We start from the raw sequence: 24023 nt of genomic DNA on the forward strand, positions 1-24023 counted from the left end.
CCGCCGCTTTTCTCCTATTTCGCCGCCTTCTCTTCTCCTTGGAGCTTCTTCTCTTCTTTCCTCTTCTACTATGTTTTCTTCCATATTGTAACATTTTTCTTCTTTCCTGTATCCTGCTTGACTGTATTAGAGCGTCCTCTTCTCCACCGCAGCGTCCTAAACATGTCTGGCTTCTCCGTTTGTCCTCTATCTTCACCTCTTCTCTTTTGAAGTCGTCGCTTTTCTTCTGTTTCGCCGCCTTCTCTTCTCCTCTGGGACATCGTCATCATTCCTCTTCTGGCAGTCTCTTTTCTTCTTCCGTCTATTCGACTATTCTGTTGCGTTTTTCTTACAATACAAATGTACGATACAATAAAATGCACTTTTTAATTATATTTTTAGATAATATCTTTTATTTTTTTATTTTTATTGATTGATCAGGGTTGGGTTATCATAAGATAAAATTACTGTTAATCAATGTTAAATCTGTTTAAATCATTATTAAAATTTACTTGAATGCAATTATTTTAAAAATTAAGTAAAAAGGAAGCTAATAAAAAATGATAAAAAGGATAACGATAAAAATTAATTTTAAAAAAAAGAAAAAAAAGATAAAACGCGTGACTTTACTTGATAATGAAGCAATCAATTTGATTTAAATAATTTAATTTAATTTAATTGGAAAACAACATATAAGGTCAATTCATAATGACGTAGTTATACTTGATGACGTCATTTGACCACAAAATGTAATATAAGTTGCAACTTAACATGTTCGCTACCAGAGTCACATATATCTATCATAATATTTTGTATCATATGCTTTAAAACACCTGCAATTCAGAGTCTGTCAAAAAATCTATAAAATAATATAATATAATAATATGCATAGTCTATAGTAACATTGCTTTGTTTTATGTTATTTCATAATATAAGAAAAGAAAGTCTATGATGGACGAATTTCTAATTAAGTGCTATTACTGAACATGTTAAATTGACAACAGATATCTAGTGAGCATAGTGACTGTAAAAAGTAGTGAAAAATATATTAATAATACTTAAATCAGAATTGAAGGATGACTTTCCATAAAAAGAAGGAAAGACATCCTTTGATGAAGTGCGATGATGTCCCACGATGTCCCACGACGATTTTCTTTCTTCGACTACTCAATGAATCAGCTCAAAGATTCCATAATAAAAATGAGAAATATATTGAAAATGAGTGTCACACACAACGACCAACTATTAAATAGAATAGCTGTCCGAAGCATGCAACAAAAAAAAAAAAGGAATTTTTGAGCAGATTTTATTGAAGTAGTCATTTTTCGTCCGGGCCTAGAGCCGCGGGCGAGCTTACATACTAGGTATAGACCAAGATTTAATAAAAATCAATTAACTAAGAAGTAATTGATTACGATTATACTGCCCCAGGTGCAGACTTTTCACCGGACCTATGAGCCTACCCGAAAGAGAAATGTGATCGGTCTGCTATCCTGGCCCTTCCTACTTACATCTAAATCACACACACCAGAAGTAAGCTACCTGCCTGCCTATCCCTATATTTAAAAAAGCAAAATTCATTCATTCCAACACACACACTCCACGGTACTCACACACAACACCCGGGTGCAAGCCTACCCTAGAGAGAACGTCCCGGGACGCCTCCGTCACCCAAGCTTGTAACACACACATTTATACTTTTGTACGTACCATTTGCTGAAATCGACTGACAACGTAGCGTATATTGCGTTATTATTAATATAATATTAATGTATTGTGTTATATAAAACTCTTATTGGAATGTAAAATTATTTATGCTATAATGCTGACTTTGAGTCATTCTGCTTTTTATAAAACTAAGTATAATAATACTTAGTATTTGATTGATTAAAATATTATTATGATTTTTATTCATGAAATATTCTCAAACAAGTATCCATTCTATGTAATATGATTGTATTAATTAGATATGAAAATATTAATTAGATATGCAACATATTTATTCTGTATGTATTTATATAAACTATTTAAGTTGAATAATAAAATCGACGTACATTCCACTAATTTAAACACACACACACACATGTGAAACGTACATCGTGCACGATACGCTAATACGTTTGTCAGTCGCTGTAATATTCCTTAATTCTAAAACCGTACCCACCGCCCTTACCCAACAACGCACACCTGGGTTCGTTGATGAGCTCAGGCTAATAAGTAATGAATACGGGCAAAGAAATAATACACCTACCGTGTGAAGCTGAAAATCCTAAGCTAAAATGATAGATTAATACATAGTAAAGCTAACGGGCTAATAAACATTTTAAATTTGAAAATAAATTATTATGTAAAACATTTTTACGTTGGAACTATGTTTTCTTTGAACTGATGAGATTATTTGTAATACAAGATTCCGATTATTAAAAATTGCAATTGAATTAAATAATTATTAAAATAATTGTATTAAAATAATTAAATTGTATTTAATCATATCTAAAGAAAAAAAATGTGTAAAAAAAAATCACTCTACTTTAAGCAAACACTTGAAGTATCTGTTGGAAATGCAATTTAATAATTAATATACATGTAATATATCCTCGGTTGATTGCATGTCGAAGTAAATTGTCTAAGTTACATCAAATGTACATTCGAAAATGTCACTTCGACGTTAGAATCTAACCGTCGCGAAATGTCTTCTTGCTCATCAAACATATTTAAATCAACAATATAATAATATACTGCATTGAAATATTATAGTATAATCAATCTATTGTAGCAAATGTACGTAATATTTATTGCATATAAAATATACAAATTTTGTATACATTATCAAAATTTAAGTATCTTTTAATTAAAAAAATATTTTAAAAGTTGTATTTTATCTGTGAAATCGGAGGGTCATCCGACTTCTATCCTACAAACTATTTTTTAAAAAGAGACAAGAAGACCCTAGCCTGAACTAAGAAATACAACAATATAAAAATGAAAAAAGATATGAAAAATATGTAAAATATTTCCATGAGTATACATCCACTCATGGGTCACTATGCTCACTTAAAATAAGAATAAAATTTATAACTCTTGGGACTCACCGAACCGGTGAGTGGCTGTTGAAAAGTAGCTGGAAGAAAGCACCCGGCGGATGGTCTCCTAAGTAGATTGATGTTGTAGAGTATATTATATTTGTGCCATTTTAAATTTACCATAATAATTTATTGCAACTACTTAATAATAAAACTTACCTTTAATTTGACGAAGATTCATTTAATAGTTCCATTTCAGGCTTCTGATGTTTTATTCGGATGTACTTCTGCAACAAACAAAAAAACACACAACAATAATATTACATTTAAGCCATTTTAAATTTACCATAATAGTTTACTGCAACTACTTAATAATAAAACTTACCTTTAATTTGACGAATATTCATTTAAGATTTCTATATCAGGCTTTTGATGTTTTATTAGAATGTACTTCTGTAACAAAAGAAAACACATTTTTTCTCATATATGTATACATCAGTGGTACATCATTTATATTCAACCAATCAATATTTTAAAAAATGTCCATATCAACAAATCATAAATTTTTGCATAAATATTTTTTAATTCTTTAACATTAATCAAATTTACATGCCTATTATATTATTAAACGTGTCTATCACCGTATAAAAGTTAATTCTGAATTGTGAGAATGTGATAATCAACAAATACGAAAGCTTGAACAATGGCTGGAATAAGTGAGACATTTGAATTGCCCGCTATAAAGTATCGAAGATTATCGACGCCATATTGAAATAAAATCAAGATTACTTTTCTCAACTTTAAACACCAAAATATAAGAAACAAAGTAGAAAAAATGTAAGATATTGACGGGATTTAAGAAATTATCGATATGAAATCAGAATAAATGAGGAAAATAATATTTTAATGCACATTTATATCGGCAGAATAGTCAACCACGGGGAGATCAATTATAACGATTTATAATAATAAATTATGGGAAAAATGTACTAAAAACATGAAAAAATGCAATAATATTCAAGAAATTATCGATATAAAGGGAATATAATTCAGATTCTGCTGTTCCAATTTCATCGTGAATTCACGGCAAGAGCAACAAATTTAACCTCACGTATTTTTGAAGAAAACGTCGAATTAGTGTCAAAAAACAAAGAGCTAAACTTCACTTCGGCTATTTTTTCTCTTTTTTGTATTTTCAACACTCGAAAGACAATTTAAATTAATGTTTGAAGATAATTTAATCTTACCTGTTGCAGACGCGTGGAAAACGGACGAAGCTTCGAAGGGGAATGCTGTACTGCGTCACAAATCGACGCACTCGCTCACACAACGACGTGTCTGATTGGTCGAAATCAGAGGACGCCAACATGGCACGACCAATCACAGCCGTTGATAGAAGTTTCAATACTTCGAAACTTTAACACTAATCGTAAGGGAAAAGTCCGTTAAAAATTATCAACGCCATATTGAAATAAAGTCAAGATTACTTTTCTCAACTTTAAACACCAAAATATAGGAAACAAAGTAGAAAAAACATAAGATATTGATGGGATTTAAGAAATTATTGATATAAAAGCAGAATAAATGGAGGAAATGTTATTTTAATTCGTATCTTATATCGGCGTAATAGTAAAAAACGAGAAAATCAGTTATTACGACATATAACAATAAATTATGGGAAAAATGTACTAAAAACATGAAAAAATGCAATAATATTCAAGAAATTATCGATATAAAGGGAATATAATTCAGATTCTGCTGTTCCAATTTCATCGTGAATTCATGGCAAGAGCAACAAATTTAACCTCACGTAATTTTGAAGAAAACGTCGAATTAGTGCCAAAAAACAAAGAACTAGACTTCTCTTCGGCTATTCTTTCTCTTTTTTGCATTCTCAACACCCGAAAGACAATTTAATTTAATATATGAAGATAACTTGATCTCACCTGTTGTAGAAGCATGCAAAACGGACGAAGCTTCGAAGAGGAATGCTGCACTATGATACAAGTCTGTGCACTCACCCACGCAACGACGAATCTGATTGGGTGAAATGAAAGGATGCCGAATGAAACAACCAATCACAGCCATTGGTAGAAGTTTCGAACCTGTAATGCTAATTGTATTGGAAACGTTCATACAATAAATACTAACGAAAAAATCGAATAATGTACTTTTTTAGCAACACCCGTCTTATATTATCATTTATATTATTGTAATTATTTAATAAATAAAGGAAAATATTACTTTAATATTACTTTGCACTGCACTGATTCTGCTTAAAAATATTTTATAAAGTATTATTTCAAATATATAGAGACATTTATATGCAATGTATTAACAAATATAATAAGAATAGGCGAAAGAAGGGAATTGAAGAGTGGATGGAAATTTTAACGCGCAAATAACTAACCTTAATTCCCAGATAGCACACGATGTCTTAAAGACATCCATTTTACGACTATTTTAAGTCTGAACGTCTTTACGATGTTTTGTCCCGAACATTGTAAGGACATCTGAAATTCATGTCTTTAAAACGTCTTAAAAACGTATGAAACGAACGTCGTATCTGAATATTTGGAATAGATATCTTTAAGATAGTTTAACGACGTCTCTGTGACATTCGTACGACGTCTTTAAGACATCCTGTTTTCTAACATTGGATGTTTACAGGACGTATTTCAGGCATTCTCAGGATTTTCAGACGTCCATAAGACATCTGAATATCTGAGACAGATATCTGTACTATCTGGGTTAAGTTGAAAAAAGTAAATCATTTTTTAGGATTTAAAACAATGAGTTATATCGTACTACGAAACCTTAATACTAAAAACAATTAAGTAACGAATAAAGAGAAATATAAATTTAATACGTGTTTTCTATTTCGTAATTCTGCTTATACCTCGTCCAAATTCTCTCTTTTCCTTGGCTCAAGTGAGTGAAAACAATTACTGATGTTGTAGACACTCGAAACAGTAATACGAGCTTCATCTAACAGCGGATTGAGTAACCAACGTAACAGATGTGACGATGCTTCATGTTCAAATAAGAACAAGACTGTACTACCATCTATCGACAAATTTATTAAAATAAAATCATAATATAACCAAATATAACTTGTAGGCCTGTAGGGTTCCTGAATGCACGTGTTCCTTTTAGAAAATTATTTTGAAAACAATTAATGATACTTCAGATATTAAGAACACTTATTAAAAAGGACACGTAAAAATTAGTTCAATACAAATTCAAAATGCAACATGATGACGTAAGTTTATTGTAGCTTGTTTCTTTTAGTTAATAACATTCAATCTAATTGCAAATTTTTCTAGGTTGTCTGGAGTGTCATTAACAAGTCCTTTTGTTCTTTCAAAGTAAAGTACGTATAGTTGCTTAAAAAGTAAGATAGAAGAAATTGGCTTATTGTAATCTTATTTTATGCCTTATATTCACAGCACTAAAAGTCAAAGGTTTTGTCGCAATGAATATAATCTCACTGGTCTGTGTAGTAGGGCATCTTGTCCTCTTGCAAATAGCCAGTATGCCACAATTAGGGAAGAAAATGGTATTATTTATCTGTACATGAGAACAGCTGAAAGGTAGAAGTTATAAGTCTAAATGATAACTTTATTAATCACTGGCAATAAAGCTGTTACTGTATAATTATCATTATTTCTTTTAGAATACATTTCCCAAAAAATGCATGGGAAAAGGTAAAGCTTTCCAGAAATTTTGAGAAAGCTATACAACAGATTAATGAAAATTTATTGTATTGGCCTGGTTTCATAAAAGCAAAATGTAAGCAAAGGTTTGTTAAGATCACACAATATCTGATACGTATGAGAAAGCTGAGGTTGAGGAGACAAAAACAAATTGTACCAATTCAAAGAAAAATTGAAAGAAGAGAAAGGCGTAGAGAGGAGAAGGCTCTTGTTGCTGCTAAATTAGAAACAGCAATAGAAAAGCAACTTATGGAGAGATTGAAACAAGGCATGGTATGAATCCTTAGAATCACAACTACAAATGTTAATACTTACTTCCTTAATGCTCTGAAGATACTTTTTTTTCTAGTACAACGATATTTATAATTTCCCACAAAAAGTATTTGATAAAGCAGTGGAAGCTGTTGAGGTTGAAGGTGAAAGTGAAGCTGAAAGTGAAGAGGAAGAGGTAGAAACACCAGAAATTGAGAAGGAGGTAGAAATGGAATTAGAAGCAGATGAAAGAGAGAAAGAAACAAATGAACCACATTATATAGAAGCAGAAACGGACGACGAAGACGATGAAGACGATTTTGATATTGAAGAAGTGCCCATGGTAATCATTTAAACAAATTACAGTTTTCTTACATATTGCTAACTGTTATCCCTTTACTTATTTAATAGGAAGAAGATAGTGATTCGGGGCAGAAAGAGAAAGTTGAATTATCTGACGATTTCGAATCTGAAACAAGTGATATTGAGGTAATAAATATTACCATTATATTTATTATTATTCAAAGTAAATTGTACTTAAACTTAGTATACCATTGTAGGATATAGTTTCTACCAGTAAAAAAGCAAAACGTCCGATTGTTAAAAAAGGCAAAGTGCAAAAGAGACCACGCCCGAGAGTTGAAATTGAATATGAAGTGGAGGAAGAAGCGCAAGAAAGAGAACGAGCATAATGTGTGTCTAATTAGAACAATTATAATTGTATTTCTAATAAAGTTGAAACCAATTTTGTAATTTTAAAAATGCTATCCTCACATCACTAGAATTTATGCAGTAATCATATAATATTTATTTTATATTTAATCGTTTCCTTTAACGAGAGAGAAAGAGTTTAAAAGTGGCGCTAGCATAAAATATCTGACAAATATATGTATAATTTGTAGATGGCATCTCTTCAAACCAGAAATTCACATACTAGCAGACGACACGCTTGTATACAAGGAACAAGGTAAATTTTCTCGATTTTTCCTAAGGAGATCCTAAATGAACATGAATGAACTGTTTGTTATGGAATATGTAATAATTTTTGTAATTTGTGATTGATTCAAATTTATGACATTCCATGGAAATTTCAGCAGTAATAGAACAGTAAAACTTCAGTTATTATTCGTAGATTGTATGTGCTGTTTATATTTCAGCTAATGACTCGTGAATGTATCTATTCTTTCCAACGAGTAATTATAATTGAGATCCCAACTACTTGTTAAATAAATTAACAGTTACGTTTTTAAACACGTAATCGATACATTGTTTTATAGATATTAGCGCCTAAACGTATATAATTTCTTTTATACTCTATGTAAAATAAAAGAAGTTCGCTTGAGATAAGTCAATGTACAGTGTTTTCGCATTGAGTTCATTTTTCTATTTTGTATAGATTCCAGTTTTTGTTACAATTTTATCCGAAAATATTGAATTTCACAATTCATTGTTTCTAGCCAAATGTCATGAACTTTACATTACCCGTGACAGTGCTTTTTGTTTGCTATAAATAGAAAAAGTAGGTTATCTGTAAAATCAATTCCGAAAATAGAGCAATTAACCGTAAATGTTTATCGCTTAGAATCCGCAAATTTAAGACAAAAATGTATCTTATTTGTAACAATTTTTGCTTACCCTTAACCATGATTACTTCTGATTTCATAAATTATTTAATCTGACATATAGGCTTAAGAATTTTATTCAAATTTAATCAAATATATAAATAAACTATAACTATAAGTAAACTTCGTTGTAATAAAATTTTAATTATTATTACATATCTTACTGTTAAATATTATACGATAGTCAATGACAGTATTATCATATCACTAACATAACATTTATTTATTGTTGCAGGCATATTATGATATTTAAAAAAGTATTTGGAACTATTAATCAAGATTAAGATGAAGCATGACTCTAATATAGATTGATTTGGACCTCTAATCTTCCTGAACTTATTTCTCATTTTGTGCTTAATGCTAAGATATTAAATAATATCACTATGGAGCAGAATAATATAGGAAACATTAAAAGTTCAATATATGTAGCAATTTCATTTAAAAAATTATGTTTGGCAACAGTGTCTTTGCCTCTTGTTACCCTATTAGTCTGTTTCATTACAGCATATATTTTCCAACAAGATGAAATTCATGAAACACATTGCAGGGTATAAATTCTTAAGTAGTTGATGTCAGAAGCTATTATAAATTATAGTATTATGTACATTTAATAAATAACAAATTTCTTTGATCTAGGTTTACAATGTACTTCCATCAATCTCAGCTATTACCGGTGTATCTCCACAAAGATACTTGTGGCGTATAAGCATAGCATTACACATTGGTCCCCGTTTAATTATTGCCAGTGTTTATCACTCGTATTATTATCAAATGCTTAAAACGATTGAAGATGTACCTTTAAGGATTACAGGATGTAGACTGCTTAATTTATGCTACTGGTTAAATATTGCAGAGGTAGCAGCCTTGTGTGGTGTTACATACATCTCAAACAAAGAAAATTATTGTAAGTAAAATTTAGAAATAATTTTACATTATACACTTGGTAGCATGTAGCAATGGATTTATAATATATCAATTTATATATTATTTTTCAGCTGTACATGAAAAGATCTTTATTGCTTTCATGATTAGCTCTCTTACATATATGTTAATGGTAATAAGGTTGAGTCGTCTTGTCACACCAAATGCACAAAGCCTTTGGTACAAACAGACACTTTTTGTAACAAGTCTTATTAGTACTATTGGACTCATTGTTTTCTTCTTAAAACACAGACTACTGTGCCACGATTTGGGTAAGAAAATTCATATAATTTTATAAAACTTACAATAAAATTTCACGCGTAACGTGAAATTTATAAACTTTCTTTCTAACAGCATTTAGTTGGTTTTCCTTATGCGAGTACGTGATTGCCTCTGCAAATATGGGTTTTCACGTTACCGTAGTTCTAGACTTTCCCATGGAGCAGCTGGTTGTCGGGAATGGTTTACCTGCCTTAAAGGCAGATTAACTTATAATATTTTATACTTAACATTAATGTATTATTGTCATCAAAAGTGCCTACTGCCACTGTCTGGAAGTGCTATTGCCAAAAGTAAAAAATGTATTACACTATGCTGGGTATCCACTGGCATAAACTTGGCAAACATTTCTCAATGAAAACACGCATATATTGAATGAAATCAAAACGTTTATAAATAATTGTTACTGTTTTAGGTGCATAATAATGATGGTGATAATATTACATAAACAAAATTAAGAATTGATAGATTTTATCATAGGATTTTTATGATTTTATCATTTTATGTTCGTGTAAACACGTTACTTTTGAGTTTTTTTTCCGATACAGGAATATCACGGTTTAAACCTTTTCTCTCTCTCTTCTTTTCTTTTTATTAAGATAGATTTTTTTAGAATATTTATTATGTTTACTTAATATAATATTAAATACTAAACCTCGACGAATATTTACATGCATCGTAAATACTTAATTTTACTAGAAAATTTGGAAGCAAAGTATTTAGAAATGTTTTACATGTTTAGTGGATACACAGTTTACTACTCATTATATTTAATTTTGATGAAGTAGTGTCATCAGAAACTTTACTTTTAAGCTACGAGTGATTTCTGAACTTAGCATTTCCTTTTAAATATAGACGATTTTTAGTTAAAGATACATCTATTACTTGTTAAAAGTAAAAAGAAAAAGAACTTTTCTTTAAATCTAGCGCTTCCAAAGTATGGCACTGGTATCTTCCAAGGCAATGAAAAATCTTCAATGGCCTTTTAGGTAGCGGATACTCATAGTAATACCAAATAAATATGTATCCTACATACATACAATAATGAAACATTAAACAGTCCAAAATAATTAAATTACATATTGAAATGACGAGTTTCAATATGTACACATGGTCGATTTGAAGAAAAAAAGAAAAAAAAAAGAAATAAGGAGTATTATAGGAGGACTTGTTAATAGTTTTAAATCTGCTTTCATAGGTTATCCTTTTTCCGAAGTGAGATTTCTAGTCGATAATTAAATCTAGTCTACATTTTTTATCTGTTTTTCAAGCGTCTTCATGTCATGTTATACATCATGGATTGCGACGCATTGTTAGAATGTAGGATGCATTTGTATTAACATGTCTTTCGTCTTTAATGTAGGTACGTTCATCAAATGAGTGTACTCAATTTTAATTTAAGATGCAGTAGAAATGTTATTTATCATTGTACAGCTGTATATCATCGATCTATTTTACCGCGCGTAAGCGTACGCGAATATTATGTAAAGAAAAAAGAAAGAGAAAAAAGAGGTAAACAAGAATAATACTACCATAACAGTGGAAGTAACTTACTTGATATTCATGAAACTTTGGTCACGGCAATATTATTTTAGGAATATAAGAATTAATACCAATATTTGTGATCTTTCATGTAACACGATTATTAACAAATGATTGGCATTTTAAATAACTCCAATGGAAATAGGCAATTGTATAATATACAATATTTCTTGACCAAAACACAAATAACGTCCAAAATTATGGAACAAATTAACGAAATTAATTCGAATAACTGTTTGTATGAAATTTTATAATCGAGAATCTCACCTTCCTTTCCACGAAGAATATTAAGTAAATAAGAGAAAGCTTGTGATAAAAACTACATTATTGTAGATGTTTGAAAATCAGCCGTATAAATTCGTACGAATCTGTATAATATGTAAAGACCCGGAATGGATACATAGCGTTACCAATGATATATTACATTATAACGTTCCTTGTACATTTTCTTTGAAACGTAACTAGTAATAATTAGATTTACACGACACACTGATATTTTTTTAATTTTCGATCGTTCGATTATTGACCATCAATATGATTGTGTACATGGTATTCCACTAAATAATTAAGCGACAGTACTTTTTTTACAATTGAAATACAGAAAATTATTGTCGAACCAGATACAACAAAGATAAGTGATGTACAGTGAAACAAAGCAACATATCTTGATGGTTCCCATTGTAAGACAAGCAGGTGTTCCTGCTCGTTTTATTTATCCGTGCCAAGTGATATATTAAAGATACTATAAACGTATCATCGATGCCATGTAAATTAATATCCACTTACAAAATACCTTTAATAAATCACTTAACACTGAAACGGCTTAGATGATTAATTTTCTTTTTGTTTTAATTAATTGTTTAAGTGTAACTGTATATTACTCGATCATAAATCAAACACACACGCGCACTGTTAAAATATTATACTGTCGGTATAAGAAACTAACAAGAATAATTTATTCGACTTAATGTAATGTAAGTAGATAAGAAGCTTTGGTAGATTGTTGAAGTACTTTAATCAACATACGTAAAATGACAACCATTGAAAATTTCATTGTTATCATAAATTAGAGATTGAAATCTATGCTTATAGTGTAAGTATAGTTTTTCGATGCAGAAGCACCTTGTATTATAGCCTGAATGATTTTCAAACAATCTATCAAAGATTTTTATAACAAGTATTTCACAGTTTGACAGTACCACTGAGGGTTGATACGAATGTACCAAGGTGGTAATCACAAGTTTCTCTAATTTTAATCAAAATATACGTTAAATGTATTACGGTTAAACAAACTTCTGGTTACCATCTGATGTGTTACACAACATTGTATGCTACTGTTGTCCGTTTCGATAATTGAGCTTGTAAATGACGAATGGATGTTAACACACGGTTTATGTAAAGTATCGTATCGGTGCCAGAACACAATTTGTTGTTGAGGTGTTACTTGGAACGACCTTGACATGTGTCAGAATCTTTATTTAATTGATGTCGGCCAGTTGGCACGATAACACTGTCACGAATTAGGCTGAACGTCTCCTGCTGCTTGTTTGAGCAGAGGTTCACATTAATGTAATGTAGTACAGAGCAGGTTCTGTAACGGAATTAAAATACTGCTCTGATTGTAACATAAGTATCGAGCTCTTTTGCACTTTGCTCCTTCTCACTCTTGGTAAATTAGAGGAAATATGCACACGTTAAATTATGAACAATAACAGAAAGAAAAAAGGAAAAAAAAAAGAAAAAGAAAAAAAGACTCGATAAATAAGTTGCATGCGTTTTAGTACATCTTTGAGAACAGCTATTTTCTCTATCGCAGAATCTCGTCTTTAATAAGAATCGAACATCACAGCATGAAAGTGATTAACGAAAGAAATTATTGTGTTATTGTTACTAGAATGTTATTTGTATTACTTTTTCTAGAGTAGTGGCTCGATTGTGAGTCGACATTTTATGTAAACGTTATCTACTTGCAAAGTATATTTTTTTGTGAAGAGCTTCAATTTTTAGCTAATTAGCAATAATAACGAGATAATATATCGATTCGCACGATAACGGTAAAGATGTTTTGTTGTTATGTAAAATGCCTTTCTTGATTTGCAATCTTGAGAATCGTTATTCTGTTTTTTTATTTTCCTTGATACTCGGATCTTTTAGTTTTAGACGATCGATAGTTCTGTGATAATCGGCACAAATAGCTGTCTTACGATAGTGTTTTTGTGTTTGTAATGTAGCGTAAAAAGTATACGATGTAGCTGAAAAGTCTTAGGACACCACGTCGTGTTTGCAAAATAAAGTTTCAATTGAAAGTAAAGATCGAGAACGATTTCGCTGAAGAAATACTCGATTTCAATATTTTGGTCGAGTGGTCGACTCTGTGCTTCCATTATTATATCAAATATTGAATTTTTAACGTAGTTCAACTTAAGATATGCCTAGATAATATTTGAATTTTTATTTATTCACTTTCCAAAATAGTAGTTTTTGTGAAACTCAGTGTCCTAAGAATTTTGAGCGATAATGTACACGTACTGTTTTCTATAGGGTACCTAATTAAGCTAATCTAATTAAGAGATAGCAATAATTTAGTTATTTATGTTTCAATACTCGTATCCAGTGTTTAGATGATACTTATTTTTTATTTATGTAAGTAAAATTCGCTCCGGTCCAAGGTAACTTGGCTTAAAAATAAAGCATCCAGTTTGTAAAACTTCGCGATCAAGTATAACGATAGTTAATTATATTTCCTTTAAAATATTGTAAATTGGTAAATGTAGTGTCGAAGAGAGATAAATTGACGATGAAGCACAGATGATGTATGTTGAATGATTTTACGTTTCTTCAAATTTACAAATAATTCTAGTTAAATAGTGAAGAAAATTGTACGCTTTTGTTTTTCTTTTGCAAAGATTGTATATTTATTGTTTTCTGTGTTGAATTCAGTTTTATTCTTTTCCTTTTAGAGAGCCACAAGATACAAATCAATTATATCCAAAGTTTCTCTAAACTTATATAAAACCTTTTCGTTGTGTAACAAATCCAATTCGATTCGTATTTTTCTTTTGTCCCTCGAAAGGACGAACTTAAATCTTTAATTTTCTATTATCTCACGTGCATAGTTGATCTTCATGAGATCAATTAGAGCGAAAGTGATCGAGCATCGAGCCTGGCTAAAAGTTCGGCATGGCCGCCGAAGGTAATTGAACTCTGTTGACCTTAATACAGAAAACGAACGAGCAAACGAAATGAATCGTGCGACAATGACAGAGACTTCTAACTACCTATATGACCAAAATAGAGATCTTCAACGTTTTATCTTTCTTATTTTAGTTTTTCAAAAGACCAAGCTTCCTTTGATGGAATTAACGTAACGAGCGTAAGCATTGTCCGTAATCGGCTTAATAGTTGGCCGACGAAACGCGTGAAATTATGATAATTACCATCGAAGGGAGGATTGTGATGAAAGTTTCAATTTTCCTTGAATATTGTTTAAAATCAAATAAATTTTCAGTCTTTTGTATCTTCTTCTTGATACGTTCCGTCTTGCACGTATAACGAAATAATTAATCAATAAACTATACCTTTACTTAATCAATAAACAACAACAGTAACCTGTTTCCAATTTATTTATCAATATTATTACAGCCCATTTGACCCTTTGAATGAAAGATAACTCTGTGATTATTTATCAATGATTAGAAATAAAAAATCGATGATTATTTAATTACAGAACGTGTTACCGAAAGTTTCGATCCGATTCGTTTTCTCAACTGACTCGAGGGTACATTCCTCGACATCTTTTGGGTCATAAGGGGTTTTGCATTCAATGTATCTTCTACATTGCAATCTACAAACGTATTAACACGTATCGTCAGAAAAATAGTCACCATTAACATTCTGATTGCAACGTCAGCTATATTTCAGCGACACGTGAATATTAATAAAATCAGCTATTTTATGGGGGCGGTAAAATACGAACTAAATTTATGAAAAATAATATTCTGTTTTGCTGAAATTTTCAGCCTCTCTTTTTGTACAGTTCATAGTGTTTACTGTGACATATTTACCCAGCAAAGTTTGAACAGCGACAGTCGTTTCATTTTTCGAATGACCGCTGTTCAATTTCTCCAACGTGTCTTCTTTAACAGGAACTTCTTCAAGTTTATTGGTGTCGTTGAATGGACAAGTTCTCTTTAGTTTCTCTTCATCGAAAGTACCGGGAGAAAAGATTGAAGTGTTTATACATTTTCTACATCTCCACACGATTCTAGGGTCATAAACGTCGACGTCGACGACAGGAGGCTGATGGCACAGAGGATGATACACTTCTTGACACTCTTGACACTCGAGCAGAATCAAGGGTCCCAATTTTGCTCCATTGCAGACCTGTCCTCGGATCGGGCAACACGTCAAATTATATTTTTATGTACAAAAATAATCATAAATACTATGGCATTTTAATTAACTTAATGAAAAATTAACGATTCATATCCTTAACAATCATTATGACCATGTGCCTCGACATTTAAACAATATATTAATTAATAAAGTTTAGCAATAACACATTAATTAAGACCTTGCATAGAAGTCCATCTCCGGAGCCCTCATCAGGAATAGATATCCTTGGGATGTCCCCTTTCTCGCTGTAGTCCTCAAAATCAGCATCGAACACTTTTATACTCCCCCAATTACTATCTGTTGAATTATTTGCAACAGACAGATCGATAGCTCTCTGAGGGTTACTTCCTGTCCTACAGGAAGCGACATCCTCGCGATTCTCGGATTTACCAGAGATTTTCGTGCTCCTAAGAAATTTCTTTGGCAGCCTGGCCATCAAAGTTTTCTCAAAACCATATTTCCTTTCTAAAATCACATCCAACATTTTCCGAAGTTTCTCCGTGCTATTATCCTCCGTCGAATGCAGCAAAGCCAACGCGTTGAAGAAGTCCTCGTGAATGTCCGACGCATCCTCCGTGTCTTCGTACATCGTGCAGAGGATTTCTTTCGCGATGCAAACGAGAGCTTTTAGATAAACAAATAATAACGACAGAAGTATGAACGTCCATTATAAGATCGATCTTCTTGCGATCGTATTATGTATCGATAAAATTTTGTCGACGCAAATGAAATGAAATAACAGAGTATCGATCTGGTGATTTACAATCGAAGGCTGATATAAGAAGATATCAATCTTGATATAAGAAAAATCGAAAGGAATGAAGGTAGTTTAAAAAGCGGTCAATTATGGACAGCAAGGGGTTGTTCTCGCGCTGCAAGCACGGTAGCAGAATCGAGAGGAATCCAGCTGAGAAGCCGGGCCCGGTAGACGTCGAACAAGTAGGATTATTCGATGGTGGATCGGGGCTGGAGCTGGGACAGAGGGGTCGGGGTCGAGGCCGGGGAACAATGTCGGAAACGAGGAGGACGGTATGCCGAGATATGCAGGATATCGCGCAGAACTGCGATCCTTCGAGATCGGTGCAGAGGCAGGGTTATAGAGCGGTGGTGCGCGAGCGAGTAAAGCTAGATACATATCCTCCTGCACCACCACCAACACCCTCGTCATCCCGACAGCAACACAAACGAGAGAGAGAGAGACAGGGAATACGTCTAAGTGTATTATCTGCGAGAGCGAGCACCGTTCCACCTAAATATGTAATAATATCTACCGGAGATACCAGCATTCCTCGACCTCGAGAAGAATTCGATCAAAATGTGTCGCGATACTCTCACGGTATGCCAGGTGAGGTACGCGTCTCTCCGTGCTACCCTTGCGCCTTCCTACGTCTTCTTCCTGTGCCATCCCCTTTCAACCCCTCTGCACTCCTCGTTTGTTCGAACGGGATCAGATGCGGTATCGGTATTTCCATGTTTCATGTCTTTACGCGACGGAACACCCTTGTTGAGACTTCGACCCGTCTCGATCGCTCTCGCCGAATATTCTTTTCAACGATTTGCAATTCTCTTCAACCCCTTCGATACCAAGGAGTTCGCTGACAAATTATTGCAGAATGCAATTCAGACATTCGGTAATATTTCAGACATTATAATTCAAGGATTACCATTTATTTGATATTTCATTTGTACTCGAAATAACTATGAAATAAAGAAATGTCTCTTCCTCGTTCTTCTATTAAATTGTTTACAAAAACGTTTAACGTAGAAAAGATTCTATCCTTCGAAAGGTATGCTAAAAAAAAAGTGATGTTTCACGAAACCACCCCTATTCTATAGAGGATACGAGAATGCGCTATTCACGCGATATTTTAATACTTTTGTAGCTTGTCGCTGGAGCAAGTAAATCTCAGCCGTGATAAGCCCTGCCAGGAATCTCACCCCCGCAAAATATCCGCCGGTTATAAGAAATGTTTTCAAAGTTTATGAGGTGATGCGAAGGTTCGCCGTCGGATGGATCGAACGCTTTCACCCCTTTTTTTAAAATAACAGAATCGATGGGAAGGAGGCGGAAGGAAGCGTCGTAAAAATCGCAATAAAAATACCCCCTGGCAAAATAGTTGCTCGAATAATACGAATAAATATTGCTACCGTTCGATATTGTGGATTATAAATTGTGGAACGTATGGATACTTGCTGGAATGTTGCAATAGGTCTAAAAGGTCGTGATTTAGGCAATAATTTGACCCTAGGTTTGTTCTATGAACGCGATATCCGAATACAATTTCACCATTGTGTTGAGGGTTACAATTTCGAGCTAGAACTGGAATTGGCTGTAGCGTAGTTTCAAACAATGTTGGAACAATGGATGTAACTTCTGAAATGATCATTTCCCGTCTGCCCTAGTTTGCACTTAATGATATTACGATGTAATATGTTTTTACGGTTAATTTATATCCTTGTCGTCTTCAAAAGTTTGAACCAATAAATAATTAATTTTTCCAGCTAACCAGCGAAAAATAATAAACACTGTAGATACTATTGCAAGTAAGATAGAATTAATTATGAAGTTAGATTAAAATTGTGCACCGATTTCCTAGTTAAGAAGGTTCTATATAACAAAGATTTGACGAGGTAGCAAATTTTTTGCAATGGTCAGCTATAATCTACCGTCCATGTCGATGAACTTGTAACTTTAATATTGAAGTTGAAACGCTATAACATTCATTGTTTTCTTTTTTTTTTTCATAACCTGCATTTTTTTTAAATCTTGCGAAACTTTCAGAATATTCTAATTTCAATCTGTCGAAAAAAGAAAAACCCATTTTCACTCTGATTGATTGTTTGCTGTAACTGACAACCAGCCAAACCTAACTCAGCCGTTTTGTACACAAATGATTGATGATAGGTATATAGTTATTTTTACAAGAATTTAAGCAACATCTGACGTGACACCTTTATGTCATTAAATCATGCGTAAACTGTTCGTGTCCGACTAATAATACTACGAATTTTTGCTGTGCATCCTGATCACAATTATTCATATATTAATTTGTTAACCGTTGATTGCCAATATATGAACTAATTAAATATTTTATTTGAAATTTCTATTTTTCCAATCATCAATATCTAATTGAAACGTTTGATGTATCAAATATTAAAATGGAATGTCGCATAATTAAAAATGAATTGTCAGATGTATTAGCTTGAAAAAATAGCTGTATAATCGCGCGGTCATATTTTAAGCCGGGGATGAAGAGTATGCGCGAAATTTCCACGAAACTAACGGAATCGTTTAACCCGCGTGGTTCGTCGACACGTCACGAAAATCGAGCGTTAACGTAATTAGGCAATTAAAGCTCGCGGGTGAAATCGGACCGTACCTTTCCCCTTTCAATCTGTCGCGCTTGCTGAAAACCCGCACGAAAACTGCGCGTTTCAACCCCCGCCCCCGGCTACGGTGGAGGCGACGGTTCTGTCACCCTGATCGCTTCGCTACTTTGCGGCTGTTCGTAAACATTTGTCGAGTACAATGTGCTCAACTGACAAAAGGAGCTTAGCAGTATAACGCGCGAGTTTAAAAGCGTTATTTACGACCCCTTTTGTCGATGTACGCAGGATATGCATTCGTAACGTCACATTTCATTTCGCGCGAGTTTAATTGTATTTGAACCAGATGCTAAAGTTATTTGCATAAGATTATTTGAACATATTTCTGTTCTATATTATTTTGTTAGAGAAATTAACATTGTTAATATTATGAAATGTATTGTCAATATTTATTTAATTTTGAATCAGCTACTGGAAATTCTAATACAACGCTTAAAATCCCACTAACGATGTTGGGGAAGGCGTGAAGTTATAGTGAATGGTCTTAAATAAAATGACCTAACCGCAGGTATAAAAGAGAAACGTGCGGAAAGGTATCGAGGGTGAAAGATCATATTTCAAAGAATGAACGTCAGTCTTATGCTAGTGCACTTGCACTGGGTCAGTTATGTTTTGTTACCGTCGGCTAATCCCCTAAATCCGTACACAAACGGTCAGTTTGCTAGCTAGTGAATACGGTACACATAGACTAATTTATAAAGCAAGCTTTGGATATTCGAGCAAATATAAATAAGAGAATTATAGCGATAAATTCATATTTTTAACGTTAAATTAAAATAATAAGAAGTTACGATATAGGTGATATCGGTTCGCGTGGAAGAGAATTTTGCGGTCAGTCGGTTGATATGTAACGATATATCAAAAGTTTCATTGAAAAAACCTAAAACGTAACCCCTGAAATTCAACAAGTGCCCCCTCTAAGTTGAGCGAGAGAGAATAAACGAGTAAGCGAGCAACAACACCCAATCTCTCTTACGTGCGTGACGCGACTGATCTCCCGCGCGGGGAGTGGGGAGACGATGGTCCGGTACGACGTAGTGGGGGTTGATGATCAGTGTCGTTCGACGAAGTTCGCGTACACTCGGTCGCGCTCGGCTTCTGGTTTCTCCCGCGGCCGCATAAGCGGTGTCAGCGGGTGCGCAGACCGGCTGCGCAGCAGGCGTGTGCGTTATCCAGATTCTTTGTGCCATTCCTGGCATACCAAAAACAAGAGTGGTGACTGCGCTCGTATTTACCGGGGTGCAGTCTTGCGCGCTAATATTACTGTGCGAATTTTACCCGTGGTGTAAAGGCCCCGCGCGCGCGCGACGCCACGTCAGCTCGCCCAGTGGTAAGTACATTAAAGAAAACAGTGTCGAAATGTCCTCGAAAGAGCGCGTCTACTCGTCCACGCCCGTGTGTCCCAGCGGCGTCGTCCCACACAGGCGCCGCGCACGGAACGGATTCGACAGTAGCGACGACGGCGATATACACACCGTCAGCCACGGACAGACCGACAGACGGACAGACGAACGAAAGAGAGCGACAGCCAGAGGAAGCGATAGACAGTGTGCGAAAGAAAGAGACGAACGGGCAAACGAAACCAACCGTGCGATAAAGGCAAATATTTATGTACGAGGAAGTGCGTGAACGTGCATGTACACTCCGCGTTCGACGTATTCCCTGTATATTCCTCGTGTGTCGTGATTGTCAGGTTCATACTTCCGGTGACCGTGATGTTCGCATTGCTGGCCCCGTGTTGCTGCTAGTGGTGTTATTTCTCTCTGTTACTTAGAAAGAGAAAGAGATAGGTAGAGGGAGCGTGTATGTGCGAGCGAGAGTGTAAGAGAAAGAATAGGAGTAAGAGAGAATGATTGGTAGTAGAGGGAGATAGAATGAGAGAGAGAGCGAGGTATAGAGTGAGAGAGAGGGAGATAAAATGATAATCGGATCGGTTTGATAAACGGAGAGGTTCAAGTCGTACCGGTGTCTCTGTCGTATCGTAGCGTGCGGTTTGGAGCAGCATCGGTGTATCCGTCTTTGTCCAATCGTCGCGTGTTTACGAGCGGTTGTGTCAGCTGTGTGTCAAGAGAACGCAAGCTCCGTGTCTATGTGTTACGAAGTGTGTGCAGTCTCTCTGGCAACGTGTACGGCTCGACAACACGGACTCGTCGAGGAGGTTAGGACGAACCGCGATCGTGGTGCCGGTGGTGGTGGGCTGCGTGCGTTTCCCCGAGAAGAGCGCGCCACGACAGAAACGTGTGCCTCTGCCTAGTGTCTGCGTGCCAGCCCGCTCGCTCAGCCGCTTCTGGTGAATTCGTATGGTGAATTATTGATCCGCGGCGGCGTGTGCGTGCGGAAAAACCGCGCGAGAGTATAAGAATCGTATTTAACCGAGGGTAGAAAGAACGTGTCGAACAGGAGGTATAGAAAACGTTGGAAAGATAGCACCGGGCTGGTTGTGTATATACCGGTGCGGTGTCTTGTTTTGAAAACTGTGCGCGCGCGAAAACGCACTCCCGCGACATACGTACATACACATACATATATCGCATAGTTTCTACGAGTCAGGAGGTGGAGCAGTGGTGGTGGCAGCGACGGATTTTCTTTCCCCTAGGCGGGACCAAGCGAAGTGTTCGCACATATTCCATTGCTCCCAACGTAACGTGCGTCTACGTGTCTTTCTCCTTTCCTGTCATTCTCCCTGTCTCTCCCTCTCTTCTCGTCCTCCTTCTTTCTCTCCCTCTATCTCTTTCTCTATCACTCTCGTCCGTTTCCCCGCTCTTTGTCCACGTTGTCGCGTGTTATACGTGTGTGAGTTTCTCTCCGTCTCGCTCTGTCTGCGTTACCTTCGTCGCGTGTGCGTCAAACGAAACTAAACGCGGGAAAAGCTCCGGCGCGAAAATATATCCATATTCAAGGGGGAATGTAGACGGTGCTTATCGCGTAACGCGGAGCGTTTTTCGTTACTCGGCCGTGTGAGTGCCCAGTGCTGATAGATTACGGTTTACGGATATTTTGACGAGACCAGAAGCCCCGAGCGAAAGTGTTGTCGTCGTCGTAAGACGACGGCGACGACGAATCACAACAACGACAACCACCACGATAATACGTTCAAGAAACTCGAACGGGACGCTGTAGCTTTGTCGCGGTCTTTACTCGCGTCTTGATAATCCAGGACAAGCGAACCTTACCTCCACCACCGCGACTTGGATGGATACTGTGCATTATTTCTGGAGTGAGTTTCTCTTTTAATCGTGTGCTTGTGGTACTCTACGTACGCTTGCATGTTTACCGCCTACGTCCTATGTGTACACACGCGACGTGTGTATACGCGACAACGAGTCTCTTGTAACACGCGGTACCGCACGGTTGGTTTTTTCGTCTCCTCCCGCGACTCGACGCTACCGCCGTCGGGACGCACGTTGCCTTAAGAATTTATTTCAACGAAACATGTTACACTTGATCGAAAGTAAACGTTAAAATAATTTACTCGTTTCTTAGCCATCGCGACTTACAAAAACAAGATATGTAAAAACGAACACGAAACCTTCTTAGAACTGTTTATACATGCAACCACGTGATGGTTTATTTCAACAGAAACATAGCTACGCTCGCCCGTACGCGTCTGAAAAATATTGTCCGGTGACAATGACTTTAATACAATGACGTTATCACAGTAGGTTATCAAAAGTAATCCCGGTGTAACATGGTAACATACCGTTACATAAATTTAATCAGATACTTGTCTTGTTATCGTACCTGGTAAGCGGTACCAGGTACGCTGTTTAGAAAAGATTCTTGCCGTCGATTGCGCATTTCGGCTCGGTTTCTTCGTCAGACTCTCCTATCATCGTCGCTGTTCGTATTTCAATTAGAAACTAATCGAGCGTAACGTTCCAATAGTACTTTATTGCATCTGTGAACACACGGGTGTATCGTAGATAGTTTTTGTTGTTATTGTATTCGACTTGTACGAAGAAATAGTTGTTTGCGTCGAATATGAGTACACACGGTGTACGATAATTCTTTTAAACGGTGTTAATGATGTTTCTGTTTAGTTTTTTAATTCCTTATTTACAAATTAAGCGTTGCAATCAGATATATAAGAAAATCTAGTACTCTTTGGATGATATTGTACGTCTCGGTACATCTCGATGAATTACTACCGAAAAGGGTTAATCGAGCGACGGTACTCGTTAAAAGTCAAACGAGGTTCAAAGATACTCATCGAGGTTTCAACTGGTTGGATAAAATCAGTGATACGAGGAGAGGGGAAAGGATCTCGGTTAAGGTGCAGCAGGTGCGAGGTGCGTTTCTTCGATGCTGTTCCGCCCTCCGCCTTCCTGTCAGCTCGTTTTTCTTTCCAAGAGCAAAACGATTGACGAACCGCGGAACCGGTAGCACGTAATCGGTAATCGATCAATTCGGTATTCATATCACCTTCGGTGAACTCGTACGCGCACTTTCTACGACCGATATCGGCCTCTCTTATCTTACCATCTTATCGGTTTGTCAAATATTGGAATTCGGTTAACATTCCATCTTCTTCTTCTGTTCGCTAACTGTTTTGCACCTGTTTCATGACTCATCCTGGGAATTCCCCCAGGTATCTTTTTTCAATAGATAAACATAAGAGTAATTAAATGCTATACATTTCTTATCAAATTAAAATGAATATAGTTTGATTAAAATTGACGAGGGCTATTGATCTGTGAAGCATCCATTTATTTTGGAGCACCTTTCGGAACTCCAATGTAGGCAAGTGTTTTATTCACTGAAAACTTGATCAATTCCTAATAGCATTCCATCATGAATGGAAATTTCATCGAGTTGGGGGTGTTTGCGTACGATGAATTGTTTGGTTAATTTAAGAGCAAACGGCCCGTTTGTTCGCGGTATATCGCGCGTACTGTTGGGTTTTCATA

At 35.1% G+C, this 24023-nt stretch overlaps 4 protein-coding genes across 17 annotated transcripts in view; 3 read left to right on the plus strand and 1 right to left on the minus strand.

Moving 5' to 3' along the window:
• The first annotated feature begins 6093 nt into the window (after positions 1-6093).
• On the plus strand, positions 6094-7718 carry LOC114877958 (protein MAK16 homolog A). Its single transcript, XM_029191180.2, has 7 exons — positions 6094-6264; positions 6329-6375; positions 6452-6595; positions 6679-6991; positions 7068-7313; positions 7382-7459; positions 7531-7718. Exons 1-7 carry the CDS (start codon positions 6250-6252, stop codon positions 7660-7662), a joined length of 975 nt encoding a protein of 324 aa, XP_029047013.1. The 5' UTR covers positions 6094-6249; the 3' UTR covers positions 7663-7718.
• Positions 7719-7858: 140 nt separating this feature from the next.
• LOC114877959 (post-GPI attachment to proteins factor 2-like) lies at positions 7859-14141 on the plus strand. Of its 7 annotated transcripts, none has more exons than XM_029191181.2 (5): positions 7859-7937; positions 8828-9140; positions 9229-9496; positions 9588-9785; positions 9868-14141. In XM_029191181.2, the coding sequence occupies exons 2-5, from the start codon at positions 8976-8978 to the stop codon at positions 9999-10001; spliced, it is 765 nt and encodes a 254-aa protein (XP_029047014.1). In that variant the 5' UTR covers positions 7859-7937; positions 8828-8975; the 3' UTR covers positions 10002-14141. The 7 variants fall into 7 exon arrangements, with proteins under 7 accessions (XP_029047014.1, XP_029047017.1, XP_046142823.1 ...); XM_029191184.2 differs by lacking the exon at positions 7859-7937 and adding an exon at positions 7954-8207; XM_046286867.1 differs by lacking the exon at positions 7859-7937 and adding an exon at positions 8214-8323.
• On the minus strand, positions 12388-21115 carry LOC114877956 (integrator complex subunit 12-like). Of its 5 annotated transcripts, XM_029191175.2 has the most exons (5): positions 20395-20712; positions 20093-20308; positions 15908-16353; positions 15399-15717; positions 12388-15178 (listed from the first exon to the last, which is right to left on the minus strand). In XM_029191175.2, exons 2-5 carry the CDS (start codon positions 20304-20306, stop codon positions 15048-15050), a joined length of 1110 nt encoding a protein of 369 aa, XP_029047008.2. In that variant the 5' UTR covers positions 20307-20308; positions 20395-20712; the 3' UTR covers positions 12388-15047. The 5 variants fall into 5 exon arrangements, with proteins under 5 accessions (XP_029047008.2, XP_029047011.2, XP_029047009.2 ...); XM_029191178.2 differs by lacking the exons at positions 20093-20308; positions 20395-20712 and adding an exon at positions 21080-21115; XM_029191176.2 differs by lacking the exon at positions 20093-20308.
• LOC114877955 (transcriptional enhancer factor TEF-1) overlaps positions 20362-24023 on the plus strand; it is an 88399-nt gene continuing 84737 nt past the window's right edge. For 2 of the 4 annotated variants that reach the window (XM_029191170.2, XM_029191173.2), the window contains exon 1: positions 21185-22333. Coding sequence is in view for 1 of the 4 variants with exons in the window: in XM_029191173.2 (XP_029047006.1) it covers positions 22309-22333 (25 nt within the window). In the remaining 3 variants the exon portion in view is untranslated. Of the gene's footprint in view, positions 20447-21184; positions 22334-24023 lie in introns of those variants that run through there. The other 2 variants (XM_029191171.2, XM_029191172.2) reach the window with 2 other exon arrangements.

This window comes from Osmia bicornis, chromosome 8, assembly GCF_907164935.1.
Source record: "Osmia bicornis bicornis chromosome 8, iOsmBic2.1, whole genome shotgun sequence".
Lineage (NCBI taxonomy): Eukaryota > Metazoa > Arthropoda > Insecta > Hymenoptera > Megachilidae > Osmia > Osmia bicornis.